The sequence below is a fragment of the Cololabis saira genome, chromosome 17 (assembly GCF_033807715.1).
Source record: "Cololabis saira isolate AMF1-May2022 chromosome 17, fColSai1.1, whole genome shotgun sequence".
NCBI classification, from domain to species: Eukaryota; Metazoa; Chordata; class Actinopteri; order Beloniformes; family Belonidae; genus Cololabis; species Cololabis saira.
This window is the reverse complement of record NC_084603.1, coordinates 7,738,349-7,752,472: the sequence shown is the minus strand read 5'-3', so window position 1 is coordinate 7,752,472 and position 14,124 is coordinate 7,738,349. Positions and strand designations below refer to the sequence as shown.

Here is a 14,124-nt window from a genome sequence, read left to right as displayed (position 1 = left end):
AAAAGTGAGACACAGACTTGAGGGTTGACGAGAGTGGGAAGAGGGGGGGAGCAAAAAGGAGAAAGACGCCTCAGGGATAGAATGACCAGAATAGGAAAGCTAGCAGATGGCAAAGCTGAACAAGGAGAAGACTGAGTAGCGTGTCACCCTCCACGGAGACAAGTGAGCCGACACAACAGCGTTTACTACTTATTTGAATCCTTGCACATAATTATGTTATATTAAAAAGGCCCACAGGAGTTTCTTTCCAATTGTGGATGTGTTGCTGATGACGAAAAAAGATGAAGTTTTCCATCCACGCTCACACTCACACCTGTGGTCAGTTCAGAGTCACCGGTAAACTTAACACACCTGTTCTGGGACTGTGCTGTCCTGACGGTAAAATGCAATACGGCTTCACTGAGAGCTTAATAAAGAGGTGTTATTGGGGTAAAGTCTTTTTTTTTTTATCATTGCATTATGAGATAAAATGCAACCCTATCCCAGGAAACTCATCTTCAAATATAGGATGTTTTATTCATTGTTATTACTATCATCGCAAGAAAGTTCATGTGCCAACCCCTGGCATACGACAGAACAAAAAGCAGCTCTAGTAGGGATAAAATGGTATCACAAGATGTGCCGGACCGTCTCCACTCATTAGCACATCATTGTCAGGGGCTCTTTTTCAACGTAGCATGTGGGTGTGAAGTATAATTGCTACATAGAGTGGCTTTAACTAATTTCTTTAGAAAAAAACAAAAACAGTAAAGCGTCCACAGCATTTACAGTTAATGCAGTATTTGTTTAGGAAGATATCCGTAAAAGATGTGTAGCTTTGTCAGTCGTCTACCACCTGAAGAGTCTGTGGCAAAATGACTTTGAATAAGCTAGTATAAACAGTGTAAGTGCAAAAATAAGGAGTTATAGATCAGCAGAAAACACCATTTCTGAATTTGCATCTCAATCATTGTCCTCTCCTCTATAAACAATATGATGCACAGTGAGATACAGGTGACAAGAAAAGGAGATACAGGTGACAAGAAAAGGAGATACAGGTGACAAGAAAAGAGACAGAGATCCTGCTTTTTTTGGAGATGTATTTATTAAAAGTCATTTGGGCTACGGCTCTTATATGTACAGTTGAGACATTCCTCAGTTATTCTGGGTAACAGTAACATGTCTAGACTGTTTAATTTATCTTAATGTTTACTTTGTACAAAACAAAAAGGCCAACATTATTTTTCTTTGTATAAAAAATATAAGTTAATTTAAATTTAACTCTAATTAAGAAAATAACAATAGTAATAATAGCAATAATAATAATAATAATAATGATAAAGATCATAAGCTAAACATAGTGCAGACAACGGGATATAACTGGTGCTGAAAAGTAGAAGGGACAGTGCAGTGACTTTACCATGTTGTCATGTGGAGTTGAGGTGAGTAAAGGTGAAAATGCTTCCTTTCTCTCATGCTTGCACGGACACTCACACACTCACACTAACACACACACACTCACACTAACACACACACACACATGCACAGTACACACCCAGTCAAAAAAGTGCACAACTGCCATACCATTTAGCACCATCAGAGCATACATCTCAGTCTGTACAAGCTAATAACCTAGGTTGTACACACTACACACCGATTACCGTAAATGCAAAGTTATATATAAACTTAAGGTAAGGTGCATGCTAACTGTTGCTCTTGGTTGAAGCTTACTGGAAGCAAATTCTGTAAGAGAAGTAAGAGAGCTCATGGAGGAAATCGATGGGGCATGAACCCACGTGCCGCCGCCTAGAGGCTGCAGCCGACAAAACATTCATCATCATGTACATTCACTACACTTGGGGGACCACAGTACCAGCCACGCAACAGGAGACTTGAGCAGAAATGTCTCGGAGGGAGGTCGTCCACTGGAATGACAGATTCAGACAAATTCATTTGCCTTTGGAAGATCTTGGAAACTCACTTGAAAGAGTCCAAAGCTATTCCCTAGAACGGTTTGGGAAGATGACAGGATAAGTCGGACGGTTTATTTCCTACATCGGGACCTGGATATGGGGGGGGGGAACTTCAGTCCACACACTGGCAAAAAGTCAAACAACACTCTTGAGTTGTAATCCCAGAGATAGACATGTTTTACTTTATGTTAACAAGTTTGACAATATGGAGAGAAATGAGGAAGTCATGTGATTGTTGTTGACTTCAGCGTCTTCCAATCTTGACTGTCGACTTAGAGACGAAAAACTGCTATATATGGGCTCCCCCACCATTATAATTTGTGTAGTTGGTTGTACGATGTGACGGCGATGTGAGAAAATGAGAGGACAAATTAAGTGGTATGCAGCTGAGGCTTTGGCGAAATGAATGGGGATCTTGTTGATCAGAAGGATGTTGGTGCTGCAGGTTCCTAGATGCTCGGGAGTGAGGGGCTGCAGGGGCCACCTCACACTTCAAACATTGTGACTCTTTTGTGAGCGTTTTCACAAGTGCTGACATTATCTAACTCCTCTCATCACAGTTCGTTCATGTTTCTAGGGGATTTCTGCAATCTCCACAAAGAATAGGCTGTCTGTTTTTATTCAAGTACTGCAAAGGATTTTTGCTCAAAAAAAGTAGTTTGAAAACATTCTAAAGTCCACCTTTTCAAAAAGGTGTTGGATACACCACACGTCCGCCCTACACATTCCTTCTGTCTCTGGGAATACCTTGCTAGAGTAGTGCTCGTACAATAAACTTACCACAGAAGACAAAAAGTACCATTTCAAAAAAGCCTGAACTGTTTAGATTTCACATATTCTCACCTGTGAAAAGTCCAGAGTAAGGCCTCTGCAAATACAAGACCAAAATGCAATAAAAAATAAAAATAAAATAACACAAAACAGCCAAAATAAAAGAACAATAATGAATCAAGTTCATTCTACCAAATGAATTCCCAAGCTGAGAAGATGTAGGTGATGGGCTTACGTCCCTCCTGAACTGATGTTGGTCAGTCTCTGGGATCGGTGAAACCATCAGTGTTGACACCTCCGTCACCCAGTGAGGTAACTGTGTGTTTTTAAAGTCAAGTTGCTTTTAGCTAATCCATCTCCTGCTGATGCAAGATGTGGGCCCCCCTCCCCCCCCCTCCACCGTGTCAAAGTTTCAGGTCTGTGGTAGGATTTAGTTTGTATTCCTTTGGTGGGCCGGAAACCCCTTTGGTAGTCAGTTATCCACCTTGACCGGGCCTGAATCGCGAGACTTGCCGGGTACGACGTCCTCCGCCTCCCCCCGCGCTATCTTCTCCCAATGGTCCAGGTTCTCCCTGGAAACACACGTTTTATTCATTATGGCAAACATAAAGGTGATCATTTGAAATAAAAGGATTGCACTGCTCTCAATTTGAAGTGTGCTTATTTTTTAGGGGTATAACTGCAATCAGGGCCGCCGCAAGGAGTGTGCGAACCGTGCGACCGCACGGGGCCTCGCGCTATGGGCCGTTTTTTTTTTTTTTCCCGTTTTTTTTCCTTCTTTCCCTTATAAATATCAACAGTCATGTTCCATTACAGACCTAAATGTGTACTAGTCTGTGCATATCAATAAATATATGTGCAATGATGCGCGTGTCTGTTGTTCAATACAACTGCGTCAGACCAAGCGCAGACACAAGCTGCTCTGATCCAAACGGGTGGAGTTAGTATGTAACAAACTGTCACACAATGTGGAGAAAATGAGACAGAGTCAGGAAATTTCCATCAGGGAATGAAAAAAGAAAAAACTAAAGAAAATGGAAGAGTTTAATGCCTCTCTGAAAGGCTCGTTTGATAAATTTGTTACAAAAATCACCGATCCGACCGGGGCTCAAGCAGCCGCGGGGCCCCACCCTGAGTCAATCGAGGCACATATTTTTCGTTTTCATTAATTTAGCCTCTATAATTTGAGAAGATTACACCTTATATGCATAAGCATGTTGTTAATGTGTTAACTTATGGGGCGATTTTGTTTTGTGTAGAACTGGAATGAATCACACACTGTATAATGTCAGTTGAGTTAGGCCCCTATGTCACTAATATATAAGTCGCTCTCAGTAACAGGCTGATTTGATTCATGTAAGATTATTTGTGTGTGAACAATGTTGTAATAAACAGGCATTACTATAAAAAATATCTTGACTTGTCATGTCTTGTCAATGCAATGCTTCATAATGAAACGTGTGTGTGTTTGTATCCAGTATTTTGCTAATTGGAGAGTTAAAATTGCGCATATAGACACCCGATCCAACCCGAAAAACCCCAAAATTTTGCGCGCGCTCGTGCACGAGGGCCCCCCCCGGCCATTTCGCACAGGGCCTCGCAAATCTCCCAGACGGCTCTGACTGCAATAAACAGTGAAACCACCTACGTGGGTGCAAAGTCTAAAAACCAAAACATATCAGAAGAGTAGTGGGCTTGATGGTTTTGGTTGTCATGAGGGCATCTCTCTTGGGTTTTAATCCAGCCTGACATATGAGGGTGAAAAGCGTTGCCCTTTTGCTGCCACTCAGTTCAATTAGCCAGCCGGCTGCAGTTTACACATGTTTGGCAGATCCCAGAAACGAGCAGCAGGGCTCCGCGTGGTCTAGGCCGGCTGCCCACCCAGGGCCCGGTGCTGACGTACAGCACGGGCTTAAATATTACACTGCTCACTTTGTTTGCATTCCCCGTGGATCAAGGACACATTTTATGAAGCAGCAGAAGGGCAAGCGATGTGAAACACAATCCTCTTATAACAACCGTCCGCTCTCTTCACGCAAGCTGTACATGAAAGCAGAGGACACAAAGATGCGCCGCTTCGAGGGGAACAACAGGTTTCTGTCAGCGCTCAGAACTGCAGGTGGAGTTTTCAGAAAGTTACGGCGTCTGCGGGTTTGATCCGATATCAATAATGCAGCGAGTGTGTTTAGTTTGTATTTTTATTGGAGTGCTTGGAATGTGCACATCTCCTTATCACCTATAATCCAATTCGTTTGGCTAGTTACTGCCAGTCAGACAAAGCTAACACTTATCATTGATCTCATCGAATGTAAAGTCACCAGGACAATGTCATCTGTGTTTACGTGAAGAGAAATATTGTTAAATTAATACCTTAAGCCTCAAATGCATATATACACACACACACACACACACACACACACATACATATATGGGTCAAAGACGTATAAGGTTTTCAAAGTAGGAAAAAAATGAAACAGCAATTACAATTCCCTAAAATACTTTTTTATGTTCATTGGAGTGTCACCTATGTCCCTATATTAGTTATTTTCAAGTATAAATCAATAATTCATTTTTATTGTGATTCATATGAATGTACCCTGGTAAAATGTCATTCAGTATAACGCCAAGTGTTTTTTCAAACAATTTAATTTTATGCCCATTTTTTCATAATCACAAGGTTTTATATCCATGCTTAGACTGGCAGAAATATAATTACCCAGAAAAAATGACACTATTTCATTTTTAATAACAAATATTTGATGCATCATGGGTACAACTCAAAATTTGTTGAAGGTTTTCTACAAAAACGTCCTGCCTTGCACTGAAAATAATGTAAAAATCTATGAAAATATCTTTCACTTCATCCTTTGAGATTTGTTTTTGTCTTTCTGTGTCAACAAAACAAATTTATTGTATTTTAATATAAAATACTGGTGTGATACTGAATGACAATATTTTGTTACCCTGAATGACACATCTCACTCTGGCCCACAAATATTCATTAAATGTGATTTCTTCAGCAATAACAATAATTATCCTATGAACTATTATTAGTAGCATCATTATTATTTTTTCTTTTAGCTACTTTTTGTTTTATAACATTTTGTAAAACATAGGATGAGATGTTTAAAATGTGCAGGCAGAGAGAGAGAGAAAGAGAGAGAGAGAGAAATGACCCATACGCCACACACATAAAGGATATGGGTTTTACTATGCACTATATTTTAACAGACACATAAGGAACAATTTCATTCACAGGATTTCATAGGACAAAGCATTAATTAAAAAACATTCCATTAACATAGTGTAAAAACTGTTGTTTTCCTTAAAATCATTATCATTACTCAGATGGTTGCTCCAGCTCTGGAGCTGCAAGTTCATGTTGTACTTGTACAAGTTGTTCAGGGGGCTGCTCAAAAGAGTTTCCTTCAATGGATTCCGGAGTTAAGTTCATCACCACATTCACTTGTTTGATTTTTTTTCACGGCGCCGCCTCTGATTTAATCTCCATTTTTCCCTCTTTTTTTTCAGCATCTGATTGTGTCATTATATAGATGGGTGGATGATCAGGATTGCCATCCTTCCCCCTCTTTCTTCTCTGATAGCTAAAAAACAAAAATGTAATAGTTATGACTGGCAGAGAAAAGGATTAACATCCATTAAATGTTATTAGTAGTCTATTAATAGTAGGCTATAAAATGATAAAAAGTTTAAAAGTTAAATCGACTCCCTCTTCCATTCTCTATTAAACATTTTTTGTTACTATTTCATTGCTAATGTCAATAATAATCACTTTACTAGGATTTGGTCTATGGCAACACTTTATGTTGCATTAAGTTGCATTATTACACAATTATTGCACGATAGTTAACGTTGTAATTAACGTAAAATGGTACTGGTAAATTTCTATCCAATGCAAGTACACAAATGCAATCTATAGTTCATAATTAACCTAACCCAAAGCATTGTGTGTGTGTGTGTGTGTGTGTGCGTGTGCGTGTGTGTGTGTGTGTAATATTATAACTGATATAATCCATCAGTCATACCTTAACTGCAGTGCAATAAAATATTAACTACAGTGTAATAGTGCAACTTAATTTTAAGTGTTATCCACCCAGCTTTATAAACAATACCTTGCTCTTCTTCTGGCTAGTCTTTCCTCCCTAGCAACTCGATCTGCATTGATCTTTTGTCTGTGCCGTGCAGCCCTCTCCTTATTAGACAATGGCATCTACAGTATAAAGATAATGTCTTGAAATACCTTAAAATGCCATAAAAATAGTTTAAAACAATACTATTCAGTATCAATACAACAATAAAATATGAATTGCATGATAATATGTTGTGAAAACATGGGATAATAAAGCTACTGTCATCAGCATAACGGGTGACATTGTGGTATAACATGAAACTTTTGTTGTGCTGAAGGACAAAAGTGCGACACTGAAGGACAGATTTCATACATAAACATATTTAACAGGCAGTTCCTTGGCCACCTATATAATGTAATGCTCTTAACCTGTAAAGACTATCCTTACTTTTCATGTTTAATGTAGGTATTTATAAAACAATAGCATTAAAAGTATGTTTTCTGTGTTGTACTGAAGGACATACTTTTTTGTTCCAAAGGTTACAAGAGGGAGAAAAGGTGAGATCATCAAATATTTCAGAGAGATTTACTCACCTCATCACATTGATAGAGGGTCTTCAAGGGGTCTTCTTTGTGATGTCACACACTGCCACATGATTACCATCATCTGATATGCCTTAAAATGCCTTTTTACCATCGTTATACTGAATGACATTGATGAAAGGCAAAAGTCCGGACAAAAGTTATTCAAGTTTTTAAATATTTTTTAGATACAGTATGATGGCCATTATTCTATATATTGTTGCAAACACTAACACAATTATGCCATGAGTGTTCATTTATATTTTTAGGATGAATTTCTACATTTTAAAAACACTTTTGTCATTAGAATTTAAACCCGGACAGTTACACTGAAGGACATTTTGAGCCTTTAGAGCTCAATAACTTCCTTAATTTAATAGTTAGCAACACAAATATTTCTGGGTCAAAAGAAGGATAAGAGTTGAGTGATTTAATAATATATACATATATATTTATCTTTTTATGTTAAATGAATGGCCCTCGGACAACAAATTTACACGTCTCGTCTTTGACCCATATATATATATATATATATATATATATATATATATATATGTGTGTGTGTTTTTTTTATATATATATATATATATATATATATATATATATATATATATATATATATATATATATATATATATATATATATATATATATATATACATATATATATATATATATATATATATATATATATATATATATATATATATATTAGATAATTAAATTTGGGGTAAGCAGTTATCAAATAAAGCTATGTGGACTATGTCATTCTCTACACGTTATGTTTACATGTATAAACATTGATCACACTACTACATTCGACTACAGATGTCATAGTATCTGGCCACATGAACTGCTGATTTAAAGGAGACATTTATTTTGATGACGTGGGGTCATGTGAATCACTTTCCAGTACTTTGTGTCTTAGCTGTAATAGACGGCAGTCAAAGCACTCTCAGTTTGGAGAATCAGGGAGGATTTCTGACTCACAGCTATTGAGCAAGGGGGCAGTAGTGGAGGGAATGGTGTTTGTGCTCTCCATGTCACACTAAACATAATCTGTTAAGGTCACGTTTTGTTTGGATTTCAACTATCAGAGTGGTCGGTCACGGCTGATCAGTGGCAGACCCCTGATCAGTGATGCCGAGCAACACGGATGCTCTTCAGTTAGTAGAATGAAAAGGTAAATAATTATTGGATGAACAATTAAGCAGAGAAAATATATCTAAAACATTTTTTTAAATGTCTATTATAACTATTCATTAACACAGCCCGAGTTATAAAAATTTAAATTTGTCCTCTGTGAAACATCTGTGATATATTTCATCCCTCCTGCAGTCTGGTGTCATACCAGACTGTCACATCCGTCTGTAGCATCGTCGTAGCGAGTCGTGTGTCCAGCTGCCTCGGCTTGTTTAAACGCCGCAGACAGGAATCAACAGCAACGTAACAACTTTTGAACTTTTGAACTTTTCACAGGCTAACGAGAATTTGTGGTTGATAACAAAGTTAAAAAGGTTCGAGCAAAAGTATTGAATTCCAGCTTTGGATGGACAGTCATTGCAGGATAATTTTAAGTTCAAAGATGGAAAAACAAATGGATTATTTTAAGCAAAGTTGGGTCTTTGATTTAACTGCACCCTAAAAAATATGTGGCGCATTTTCTTAGATGTTGTTTTTTTTAAATACATTTTGGGTTGATGGACACTTCAGGTTTAACATATATGCTCCAAAGCAAAGAAATAAACTGTCTCTAACAGAGTGGTTCAGGGTAAATCAATCAATCAATCAATCAATGAAGCAAGCAAGCACTGGAGGCAAAGGTGAAACCTTAGTAATCCTCTGTATTTGGAGAAGTCCATCATTGTGAAGGAAATAGTCATTAATTGGATTATACCGTGAAACGTAAGCAAGAATATGAACTGAATATCATATGTGACACTGCTGTGAGTATCATTAGTGAAGTATTATCTTATTTAGAAGATTATCTGGTTTAATTTAGCTCCACATGACATTATCTCTCTGTGCGAACAAATCTACTTTTTTGAGTTTTATCTTACTGATTGATTTTATTTTTTTACATTTCTAAATCATAGTTGTGAGCTGTATCTGCTAATAACTTACCGGCAGGCTTTTAAAAGAGGACTGGATGGAGGAAACAGTTCTGCTAGCGTTGTGTAGCAAGGAATTGCAACAGAGTTGTAGAAACCCACCTTGGGAAAGAAAAAAAACAAGAAACACAGTATTTAGACATTAGATGTTATTGTAGCTTGTATGAACACATAATATCTCTGAATTTGCCTGTTTAATTAGAGGAGAAAAGTGTTGTTTCAGTCTGTTTCGTCCCCAACTGGTGACGTGGATGTGCGGTAAGCTGCCTCGAGTCATTGTTTATTCCACTTTCTGTAAATCACTTACTTGACCTTTATGTTCCTGGACAGCGTTTTGAATATTTCTGTCTGATTAAACCTCTGATGCACCAGAAGCAGGAGACTTGTAACCCTGCATGTTGGCTTTATCTTTGTGAACTTTCCCACCCGCCTGACACACTACTGGTGCACGCTGTGATTCTGCGAGCCAGCAGTTTTCAGCTTTTCATGGCCACATGTCAGCGCTGCAAACTGAGCCTGTGTGCACCTCCATCCTAAAGTTCCTTTAGAAAACACATTTGAATGTGAATGAAAGACTATAAAAAGGTTGCAGGCTGAACACCTGTGGTGCTGCCTGTCTGCCAACTGAGGAGGTGTGTACATCTTGAAAATGTCTTTTTCCCCTTCAGTTTACGTAGATGCTTTACTCTTCACACCCCGAAGAGCACCCAGTTCATACTCTACATCATTTTAAATAATTTTTACTCAAATCTGAAACTATCTTTCTAAAACAGGACACTCTTTTTTTTTTTTTTTTACTTTTTTTTTTATTATTATTATTTTTATTTATTTTATTGTATTTATTTATTTTTTTATTATTATCTTTGGAGGTATTGTCATGTATGTGTCATGTGTAAGGGTTATATAGGGGAGGGAGGTAACAGGGGGTTAGAAGGTATTTAAAGGCATGTTAGGCCTCTCTTTGCTTTGTTTGTGTTTGTTGTTTAGATATGTCCTTTTAATATTTTTTTTTGTTTTCGTGTATATGTTGAGATTGGTGTCTGTCTTATGTCTATATATGTATATTAGTTGTTGTTTTTTTTTGTTATTGTTATACTGAACGTCACTATGGTGTGGCACATAGAAAAATAAAGTATAAAAAAAAAAAACAGGACACTCTTGTTGTCTTTTGTTGTCATCTCTCACTTTTATGCTTTCCTGTTCCTACATCCATGTACTTCCCATCAGAATGTGTGTGTGTGAGATACATCGTACACATTTACAGTAGGCCTGTATTGAAAAAAATCGATTTTCCGATACTAAATCGATTCTCATATTAATTCCTAATAATCGATTCTTATGTCTAAAGATCGATTTTTTTTAAAATTTTTTATTTTTTTTATTTTTTTTCCCCCCATCATTTTCGCCAGGTGAACTTTAATCCCAGTAGTCGGACACACAGTTTGTCATGACACTTCTGAAAAATGCCAGGTGCTTCATGGCAATATGTGTGGGTGACAGAATAAATTAGATAAGCTAAAATGATTTGTTTACTGCATGAACTGTTGCAATTTCTTTCTTTTTTGCACTTTAAATGGATATTGAAAGGCCTGTTTGAGTTATTTATTTCTTAGTTATTTCACAATAATTATTGTGAAATTATTATTTCACTAGTTATTTTACAGTCATATAATTCAGGCAACAGCTCAAAAAACATTTTAAATAACACCAAGCCAAATCAATATCGAATCGGATCGGATCGAATCGAATCGAATCATGATAATCGATTCTGAATATTAAGAATCGGAATCGAATCGATTCTTGACATTTGAATCGATACCCAGCCCTAATTTACAGATGTGTGGGTAAAGTCTTACTTGGCCTTGGGGAACCTCATTCTTCTTGTCTCTGTCCATCATAGGGATCGGCTGAATTCCAATCTTCTTCATTTCATCTCCCTGCAGAGGAACAAAAAAGACAGAGGTACCTTTTATTTTTGCATACTGTGGCGAACCTCCTGACCACCAAACAGCTCTATTTTGGGCCATACAAATTGTAGGACACGCAAAGTTGCAGCCGCAGTTACGAGTAAGAATAGAGGCCCGACTGTTATACTGGAAGCATGATAGCGACACTAAAACTGTTTAAGCTCTAACAGTATCCCACTGTACCTCGGCCCAGAACTCGGCATAGATGTCGTTGGCTGTGAGTCGTGTGATTTGCCACTGCTTGGTAACAGAACACAGGTCACATGCTGTCATCATCAGACCAATCACACGGTCCCTGGAGGGGAGCAGAGCCTTGTCATATCCATGCACAGAAGCCCGGGTGCTGTTTACGTGCGCTACTTTTTACACTTCTCTGAGTCTTGTGCTGACCTGTGCGAGTGGTTGTTCAAGTCCAGCGCGCTCAAGGTCATAAGCTCGGACAGCTGGTGGTGGTTGTTGAAGTACAGGGCGAGGTCGGTGGCGATGATGGCCTTGCGGATGATCTCCAGCACCTGCTCGTACTCGCTGGAATTCAGGTTGGAGAAAATATTGTGCCCTTCCAGCTATGAGAAACAAAGAGATCAATAAAAAAGCAAAAGCTCCACTTATGAGCCGTTCGGTTAAGCTAGACTACAACAGGTTGTAATCACAAGGTTCATGTCCGCTTCAGCCAGCAGATCCTGAATGTTTAAAGAAGCAAATTAGAGCAGTTTTTTTAATAGCTTAAAATCTCTTATTTACTGTGTTTTAGTTTTTAAAACAACAATCTTTAAAAATGTATGTTTTGTAGTATAATTCAAACCGAGGGGCCAATTAAACTCTTCTTCAGGTTATTTTCATCCGCATTACTAGAGAGAAAAAAAATTGCAGCAGGCACTAGAGGTCTACGATGAATTTAACAAGAGTATCTCACTATAAACATTCATTTCGTAAACATTTCCCTTCACTTGGACCTGGTTAACTGACTTGAAGGGCTAAATCTCTAAATCTGAATCTTCTGACGCAGTTACTGGCAAAAAGGTCAACTTTCAAACTGTAAGCCACGAATATGAAGTGAAATTCAGCTTTGTTTCTAGAGTTTAACTTCTGGCTGTCGTCACCACATTCAACTTTGGGTGCAGCCTTGGGTTAAACTTGAAATGTATTGTGTTAAAGTGCAGTCGAGTTAGCCACAATGACAGTATAACTGAGCTAATGTGTTAAATGTTGATTACATCTGTACACATGTGGCATTATTTCTGACATATTCCTGTTGTTCTGTTAAATTACTTTTTCAATTCCTATGATTATTTACCCAAGTCCATTATTTTCCTCCTGTTTTCTTTTAAGCAGATTAAAAGTATGCTGTTTAAATAGCACAAAGGTCAAAATGTGTTTTGGTAATTTCATAGTTTCTGAATAAATGTTGCAATAAAGAGAATATGAAGTGGGTGAAATGTGAGTGTGGAGCCGGCTCGGTGCGTGGGAGCTCTACCTGCAGGATGGAGACGGTCTGGGAGAAGTGGTGCTGCTCCATGGTGGAGGTGGAGTACAGAGCAGCCAGCGGATGGTCAAACTTCTGCAGGTATGCGTTGCTGTAACCCCGATGATCCAGGTCGTGGCACAGGCAGGCTATCAACAAACCCTTCTTCTGTAAAAAGAGAGGCTATATTAGAAGACACTCTCTTGAAATCACGCAGTAACTTTAGCAAGACTCGGCAAGAGGCGAACCTCCAGCTCCGTGAAGATCCCAGTCGTCTTCTGTAAGATGGCGTACATACAGTGTGCCACCGTCACCGCATGCTTCCAGTTATGGTAGGGCACGCGGCGGTAGTTCTTCCGTACGGACATGGTGAACCTGCACAACTTCTCCAGCTCAAAGCTGCACACACACAGAGAGGGGGATGGATTGAACAGCTGCTTCGGTTTGGAACTGATACCTGCATCTTGGTCCTGTGACAATACCTGGTCTTTCCACAGGAGCTATGAACCATGTAGATAAAGACGGCGGGCCAGATCTCCTCGAAGGGATTGATGTCAAAGTGGAACCTGGAGGAAGAGACGGCGAGGAAACGCTGAAGTTAGCCTCTACAGTACAGAATATCTGGGTTTATTTATCGTTGGAGGCAGGGAAGAAAAGCTCTCAGGTTTGCAGAAAAGCGAGTGTCCTAAAGCAGCAGAGAGGGGGCACTCACGTTTCAATTTCCTTGTAAATGGGTGCAGGGAGGTTGAGCTGGGTTAGGGTCTTCCATTCCTCCGATGTGCAGATGCTGTGATAGGACAGTTTTTCCATCGTCACTCTGTAAATGCATTCAGAGTGCCGGATCCTGTGGTACATCTGCAGAAATACGGCAGGGAAATTACAAGTTTGGAATTAGTCTTTAAAATGTCAGGAGGAAGGCTGAACACTCCGAGGCTGTAAATGCCACAGAAATATTGCACATGATATCGTTGTTAAACTCGTCCTGCGTCACTGCTGGAATTTCCACAAGGTGTGTCTCCACATCTGTTTTGTATCGCTGTCCCCTCACTAGACCAGCGTGAGCGAGGCGCTCAGGTACAGTCGCCAGCCCCTCACACCTCCCCCCATAAATCACTACCAATCAGGAGCTGGCCGGAGTGAGTTTCCTCGAGACGTGAGGCATAAATTACAGCCAAACATAAATCCCGAC

General features: G+C 38.9%; 1 protein-coding gene across 5 annotated transcripts in view; it reads right to left on the bottom strand.

The window, feature by feature from the left end:
- Nucleotides 1–1,071: 1,071 nt before the first annotated feature.
- pde10a (phosphodiesterase 10A) overlaps nt 1,072–14,124 on the bottom strand; it is a 77,069-nt gene continuing 64,016 nt past the window's right edge. For 4 of the 5 annotated variants that reach the window (XM_061746003.1, XM_061746004.1, XM_061746005.1 and 1 more), the window contains exons 14-22: nt 13,648–13,790; nt 13,418–13,501; nt 13,184–13,334; nt 12,948–13,103; nt 11,864–12,036; nt 11,657–11,768; nt 11,363–11,443; nt 9,520–9,608; nt 1,072–3,295 (exon numbers count right to left, since the gene is read on the bottom strand). In XM_061746003.1, the coding sequence (XP_061601987.1) occupies nt 3,196–3,295; nt 9,520–9,608; nt 11,363–11,443; nt 11,657–11,768; nt 11,864–12,036; nt 12,948–13,103; nt 13,184–13,334; nt 13,418–13,501; nt 13,648–13,790 (1,089 nt within the window). In that variant the 3' untranslated portion in view covers nt 1,072–3,195. Of the gene's footprint in view, nt 3,296–9,519; nt 9,609–11,362; nt 11,444–11,656; nt 11,769–11,863; nt 12,037–12,947; nt 13,104–13,183; nt 13,335–13,417; nt 13,502–13,647; nt 13,791–14,124 lie in introns of those variants that run through there. The other variant, XR_009784404.1, reaches the window with a different exon arrangement.